General features: G+C 37.0%; 1 protein-coding gene across 6 annotated transcripts in view; it reads left to right on the forward strand.

The window, feature by feature from the left end:
- Positions 1–7,395, forward strand: part of abr (ABR activator of RhoGEF and GTPase) — a 488,870-nt gene extending 481,475 nt beyond the window's left edge. For all 6 annotated transcript variants that reach the window (XM_079870546.1, XM_079870547.1, XM_079870548.1 and 3 more), the window contains 4 exons: positions 635–769; positions 922–1,027; positions 4,315–4,465; positions 5,744–7,395. In XM_079870546.1, coding sequence (XP_079726672.1) covers positions 635–769; positions 922–1,027; positions 4,315–4,465; positions 5,744–5,833 — 482 coding nt within the window. In that variant the 3' untranslated portion in view covers positions 5,834–7,395. The remainder of the gene's footprint in view (positions 1–634; positions 770–921; positions 1,028–4,314; positions 4,466–5,743) is intronic.
- Positions 7,396–8,022: the final 627 nt, after the last annotated feature.

Genomic DNA, 8,022 nt, shown 5'->3' on the forward strand with positions numbered 1-8,022 from the left:
AATGAATCAAGGGTGTAGAGTTACATTCAAGTTATTTTAAGGCATGAAGAAATTCTTTTCATATGAATTTTTGACAAAAACTATTGACTACAGGAGGACCTTAATGTTTTATTTTGTAATATGGATATGGTGGTATCTTGCAATCTGATTGGTTCTGGGTGGGGATGGCATGGCAGTTTTCATCAGCATCGCACAGAGTGGCTTTTAGTCTGGTGCAAAAAATAGATCCCTTCCCTTATTTTTCTCCATTTGCTTTTGCTTTGACTTTTCTTGATGATTTCCCATCAGTCTCTTTTTGGTTTCTGTTTACTCTCTCTTTGGTTTTGTGAGGTCTGTGTATTTAGTCTAAAAGCAGCAACAGTGTTGTGGGAAAGGCCATGCAGAGGTCTGACCCTCTCCAGCTGTCAGCTGGCTCAATAAACACACACAGAGTCTGCAGGAAGTATCCAGAGCTGTACCTTCAGCTAACATAAATGTTACTCACTATTATGTCATATGTCATGCCAGGAGCTTATTACTCAGCCTGCATTTGTTATGGTGGCAAATCATTTACATCTCTCTCTCTCTCTCTCTCTCTCTCTCTCTCTCTCTCTCTCTCTCTCTCTCTCTCTCTCTCTCTCTCTCTCTCTCTCAGATACCAAAGATATCCTGATGATGTTAAGTGATATGGACATTAATGCTATAGCAGGGACACTGAAATTGTATTTCAGAGAGTTGCCAGAACCTCTTCTCACAGACCGGCTGTACCCGGCCTTCATGGAGGGCATTGGTATGACTTTTCATCTTTGATCTTTCACATTTATTATTTCAACATCTTAAGAGTATTAAAACATAATTACAGTGTGATATGTAGCAAATAGGGTCATTTCGAATGCATATGATTGAGGTGTAATAACATCATCACACTCCTCTTCTTCACAGCTCTATCAGATCCTGCAGCAAAAGAAAACTGCATGATGCATCTGCTGCGGTCACTACCAGACCCAAATCTCATCACTTTCCTCTCCCTACTGGAACACCTGAAGAGGTAAGAGTGCACATACAGTGTTTCTTGAGCAGCAAATAAGCATATTAGAATGATTTCTGAAGTGACACTGAATTACAGCTTTGGTACCACAAAATATAGTAAAATAGAGAAACAGGTTTTTTTTTTTTTTTATTGTAATAATATTTGTGACCCTGGATCACAAGTAGCATGGGTATATTTGTGGCAATAGCCAACAATATATTGTATGGGTCAAAATTATAGATTTTTCTTTTATGCCAAAAATCATTAGGATATTAAGTAAAGATCATGTTCCATGAAGATGTTTAGTAAATTTTCTACCGTAAATATATAAAACTTTCATTTTTGTGAGCGAATGCAGCACATTGCGAACATGAATGTAGAAATTTAAAGGCGATATTCTCAATGTTTCGAATTTTTTGCACCCTCAGAATCCAGATTTTCGAACAGATTTTCAAATCCTATCCTAAAAAAGCTTATTTATTCAGCTTTCAGATGATGTATAAATCTGAATTTTAAAAAATTTACCCATGTGACTGGTTTTGTGGTTTAGGTCATATTTCACAATATTACTGTTTTTAACAAATACAGATGATACTCAACCAGAATGCTTTTTTGGCCACCACGGGTACTGCCGTGGTTGCGGCGGGAAATGCATTTCTGCTCTTGACCACTAAGAGGCACTATTACCATAAATTTTCACATGTTATGGAGTGGACGTTTCACAGTTCGTTTTTGCGAGTAGCAGTCAACTGCGCCATTTGGAGATTACAAAAAATAAATACTAAAAATAGATTTTTTTTAAATTACATACACATAACCAAATGTAGTAATCAAAAAACAATGTACGCATTTGCTGTTTAGAATTAATTGAAACAGAACAGTAGCCTAAATGTCAAAATTGTGTTTACTTTTTCATAGACTAAGTACTAATGGCGGGGTACTAATAGCCCATTTTATAAAAATTCTTAATATTCTTTAAAAATTCAAAAATTCTTAATAAATTCTTTATTCTTAATATGTATTATGTTATTTTCTCCTTGTAATAAAATAAAAAAACTATAGAAATGTGAATTATATGGGCTACACATTTGGAGTATTAAGAGTGATAGCGTAGTTTTCAAATAGGCTACATGATTAGTCTGCATGGAAGTATTAACAGTAATAAGGCACTAGCCTTGTGGGCAGCGCTATATATCATGTGCCACAGCCATGCCACAGGCGATCTGAGTTCGAGTCCCAGGCTCAGGCTCTTGGAAATACATCATTATTTTGTCTCAAGTTTAATAATTGTCACAAATAAAAATATATTCATTTATTGATTCGAAACACTTTCCGAAGCTTTATTCATTGTATGTCATTTTTTAGTAAGCTCTGTTTATTTTTAATTGATTCTTAATGACAACAACATTTTAAATATTTCCCCTTCAACGATGTTTGCCGACAGCAATAGATTAATAAAATTGTCTGACAGCATTAATTAAGAGCAGAAGTTTTTCTTTGCCTCTCTCGGACGTGCTGAATCTCTTTCAGCACATTTCTTTGTCTCCTTCGCTGACGTGCTCCCTCTCTCGTGTAGGTACTGAAATTAAATGTTTCAGGGAACAAAGAAACACTTCATATTATATTGTATATAATTATACTGTATATGCCGCTGCGCATCATCCACACCAATTACAAAAACAAACTGTAGCAAATTATTTAGCCTTTGTTCCTTAAAAGCCCACGTTCCTCAACAGTTCATGTTAGGTAATGCCAGATTGTTGACAATCATAACACACGGCTGAAACATTCTAAGCCCTACAAAACCAATTGAAACGCTTAATAAGATTGGATACAATGAGGCATTTATCCTGAAACGAACTTTGCCTTTGCCTGCTCTGTAAGTTAAAACACATCATCAGGCTGGCTATCCGACACTTTTTTACACCTTTGGATTGTCCTACACCATCCCTCCCAATCCCCCATATCTATTAGGAGCGTCTGAGGCTGACTAAAAACAAAGAGAAGTCACGCAAGAACATTTCAGGGTGTCCTGAACCATGCCCAAGCATGTTTGACCCCCAAATTCTGGTTCGTTTGACTAGTGTGATCACTCTGTACTGTGCACAGGCGCGGTTCGCGATTCAGTTGGGCTTGGGTGCGGTACGCTTGTAGTGTGGCCCAACTCTACTCTCCTCAGAGTCAGAGAGCAGTAAGGCCCACATCACGCTGACCTCCAACATCTGGTCACATGATGTCATTGCACAGATCAGTCCTGACTTACACAGTGAATCCTCATGTCAAGAGTTTTACAGTGTATGGAAAGGACTCGTGGAGTCTTGCTCAGCATGGATATATTGTATATCGCTATAATGTGTTGTGGTTTGGTGTGTTTAACAGTTTGAAGATGCACATCAGTGCTCTGCTTATAGCTTTCAGTGTATCATTATTACAGTGAAACTGATGTGGTCTGTGTGCATGCGTGACCTGTTGAAATTCATCAATGAATTAGGCTTAATTAGCCTAAATGTAGTTTCGAACGTTTTATATTTAAATAATTTAGTCACACTAATTTGGTCACAATATTGACAAAGTAAATAAATCCACGTGTTAGAAAACTATAGCTCTGTTCCACCTAAAAATCCACCTTTTCTGTCGTTTTACCGTCCCTTTGTGCCACCTTGGTGGTGATTTCGCGAACAAGTGTCACATGTGACTGGGTTGTATTTAACGCCGTGAATAGGCATTATGGTTGACTACCTACTGTAAATGCAGTCTGTGTGAGTATAAGAGAATTATTTCAAAAACATTAAAGAATCTTACCGACCCCAAACTTCTTATCACAGTGCATTAAACACAGCAATATTCAACAAATTTACTACATGAGGTCAAACCTAAGAGAGGTCTGGATTAAATGTTGTTTACATTGACTCTTTAAAGCCAGACACCTTATATCAACATCAGTTCAGTCACCATAATAAATTCACAGGGTTCTGTTTTATTTTAGTACGTGTGAAACTGCTGTTGCAATTCACACAAATCTCTCTGAAACGTCGGGAATTAGCAAGCAAGGCCTCGGGTTTATAAACACTGTCACAAATAATCTCTTTAGAGATGTTATTGCCAACTGTAACTGCCGCCAATTAACACATCACAATCACTGAACATTATGAACACTGCTCATTGTAGACACCTGCTGGCCAACTCTGTACATCACACTTGAGCTATAGTGCAAGTGTTGAGTCATCATAAACTGTGAAACATTCAACTTAATGATTGTTTAATGAGATGTGACAGTATTGATGTTTGGTTTCCTCTCATTTTAGGGTGGCAGAGAAGGAGCCGGTTAATAAGATGTCTCTGCATAATTTGGCCACAGTGTTTGGCCCAACTCTGCTGAGACCCTCAGAGTCAGAGAGCAGTAAAGCCCACATCACGCTGGCCTCCGACATCTGGTCACATGATGTCATGGCACAGGTCAGTCCTGACTTACACAGTGAATCCTCATGTCAAGAGTTTTACAGTGTATGGAAAGGACGTGGATGCCCAGCATGGATAGATTGTATATCACTATAATGGGTTGTGGTTTGGTGTGTTTAACAGTTTGAAGAATAACTCTGCTTATAGCTTTCAGTGTGTCATTATTACAGTGAAACTGATGTGGTCTGTGATTAATCCATTATCCTGATTTCCATATTGTCATAACAAACTGACCCCAGGCCATCTTCAGTTCACTCGTTTATTCATGCGGTCACGTGTCATTTAAACCAGCGTGTTTACTGTGTCAGTGGAACTGAAGAGGCACTTTGACTGTTTTGCCCTTTGGTTTGTGCATGACATATTTTAAACTGAACAATCTGCATGAGCCAAAGTCTTAACCAGCCGTGACAGGAGAAGTTTCCATCCTGCAAAAACCTATTTTTTTTGTTATATTATCCTCAAACTTTAAACATAACTTCTTAAGACTTGTCGCTTTGTGCCCATCATATTTCTAGTGGTCGCAAGCATCCTTATTATTAACATATTTTAATGATAAAAAGAAGTTATGCAAAAAAAAATTATCATTCCATTATACTTCAGCTTGTCTAACTTTTATTTATACCACAACTATGCTCATACTCCAAAGGATATAGAAAAGACAACCATTTGAGTTCAAGCATGTCATTTTCCTGTTTTGGGCTCAAAGGGGGGTGTGCATCAAGAGGTTAATTAGAAACGTATAAGAAGTTTATGCCCTTTTTCTATTTGCTCTTTAATGCACTGAAAGTTCTAGGGCTTTGTTAATGTTCCCATGTGCTGCACTTTATTTTTACCATTTTGTTTTATTCATATATTTTTATTTATCTATTTACTTTTTTATTTTATTTAAAAGATAATAAAGATATTGTTTGACAAGTGAGATCTCTGATTGTAGTCCTTGAAAACCATTATTGTTATTACTATAAATATTGTGGCCTCTTTTGTTGTGCCTGGTTGGAACATATTATTGTGCTCATTCCCTCTTCTTCAGTCAGTACTGGTTCTGAATTGATTCTAAATAGATCTAGCATGTCTTTTCCTAAAAAGTAGTAGTTTCCAGTTTTATCAGTTTATTTAGAATAAACTCACAGTGGTGTTCATGCAGGAGTTGGAGTACCATCTAGTGGTACAGGTGAATAATGCTGACAGTTTTACATATGGTTGAGATTGTTAGAGTCAGGATTGTATAATCATTGCATCACTGTAGTCATCCTCTCTCTTCCTCCTCTGTCACAGGTTCAGGTATTGCTGTACTACCTGCAGCATCCACCAATATCCTTCGCTGAGCTGAAGAAGAATACACTCTATTTCTCAACTGACGTCTAACCCACAACTTCTGTGCAAAGCCAATGGTCCAGCGGGGGGACACTGAGAGACTGTGCCCGCTCTCCCCTGCATTTGTTGTCTCCAGTCATGTTCATGTGTAAAGGGGGCTTAAGCTTCACTCCAGCACGGAGAAGAACTGCAGCGAGAGGAGGGTGGTCTGGAGCGAGTCCAGGATTCGGTATCACCTTATAGAAATGTACTTATCACACAGGAGTCCTGACAAATACAAACACAAACACAAACACAAACACACTTCCTACCACATTAAACACCCTGTTTACCATCCCTTCTGAAGATTAGTGTCCTGGGATGTTGGTTAGTCAGAGTTGCAGATGCATGCTAGGATGTTGCATCTGTTGTGACGGCTCCTCTAAAGCCCAGTTCAGTGATCCCAAGGCTGGAAGTGAACTGCAATTGCTCTCTTCCCCAAGAGACATTCCAATAAACATCAGCATTTCCATGTTTTATAAATATTATTTGTTTTTGTTTTGTTTCATAAGCTTTTGTGCATGTGATACAAGGGCAGTGAACTGTGTGTGTGTGAGAGAGAGAGAGCAAATGCATTTGTTCAAAATAAAACCTGCTGCAAGTTTTTCCTTATGGGCAAAACACTGAAAATCCCAGACCTTCCTTGTCCAAGTACATCCAGGCCAAAAAATGCCATATTTATTATGAATATGTATAGTTACTTGTGCCTGTACAGTCTAGTACACTTTGAGACTCTATAGAGTCCTTCATTTTTGGCCAATTTTTGTTTAATTTTAACTGTCGGTATAGACTTGATTATACTTTAGAAGAGAGAAAATAACAGTTAAATGAGCCAGCTTTTGGGACAAGTCATGATATGCAATGTAGTAAGATTATACTTGGAAAATTCTAAACTTTATGTCTTGATTTGAGGAAACATTGTCAGGTAACAATGTTAATGTCACCTTTGCAATTTGAAGTGTCTGGTGATGCTTCAGTGTATTCTGTAGAAAGATCTGTGTTAATGCCCTTTATTTGCATGTTTAGCTTGTCAGATAAAAACTGGGCAGGAAAACACAAAGGTTCATTTTTGTATTATGATTTTATTTAATTATTATTATTATTATTATTTTACTCCACTGCTGAAAGCCACTGGCAGACCAGAGGGAAAAACAAAAAATCTGGTGACGTACTTCATAAGCACTGTTAGATTGCAAACTATCTGATATTTTAATATAAGATTAAAAGGAAATTAAAAACTGGTGTATTGTATTTCTGTTGGAAAGATATTGAGTATACTGTATTAACAAGGGTAAATGTTGATGTGACTTTTTTCCCCCCGTTTTTAGTAAAATAAATAAAATTGTACCTTGAGCACAGCATGTCTTTTGTTGTATTAAAATGCTTGAAAACAGAAATTAAAATTTTGATATTTTCTGAACTTAAATATGAATACTTTAGTACCAGGTGCGCATTTTTTGTGGTTGTTTGCACTTTTTGAGGAAAGTGAGTTGAACGGTTGTACTCTTTTGGTTCATTCAGTTACTTAGTTTTTTTTTTGTTTGTTTTTTCTTTCATTATATTGTTCGTTGTTTATATCATTGTCATTAATATCTTTTGACGCCAGAGGGCTCAGGGATAGTGTCAAATGGAAAGCTCTTTTTTTTGTTTGCTAAAAAACATAAGTCAGATTTTTGTTTCCTTCAAGAGTGTCATTCTACTAAAGATGATTACAAATGGTGGAAATCTCAGTGGGGTAATGCTATTTGGAGTTCACATGGCACTGAACACTCTGCTGGGGTAAGCATTTTGAGAAATACATTTGATGTGGATATATTAGAATCAGATTCAGATAGTTTGGACCACTTTCATTTATTAGTGATTTCACTTAACCAACAAACAATAATTCTGGGAAATATACTGTATATGGGTACTTCTCCGGATAATAACAATTTCTTTGAAGTTAAATGAGAAACTCACACATTGGTCGAATAAATTCCCTAATGCTTTTTTCATACTAGGGGAGGAGACTTTAATGTATCAAGTCATAATTATTTGGATAGATATCCGCCAAAGGGGACTGCATGTCTTAGCCCTGCACTGTTAGGACTAATAAATAAGTTTGAATTGGTGGACATTTGGAGAGAAAGATACCCTAACAATTTGGAGTTTACCTGGGCCAACAAAAATGGATCAAGGCAATCTCAAATTGATATCAAAGT

Source organism: Squalius cephalus, assembly GCF_949319135.1.
Source record: "Squalius cephalus genome assembly, chromosome: 5".
Classification (NCBI taxonomy): Eukaryota; Metazoa; Chordata; class Actinopteri; order Cypriniformes; family Leuciscidae; genus Squalius; species Squalius cephalus.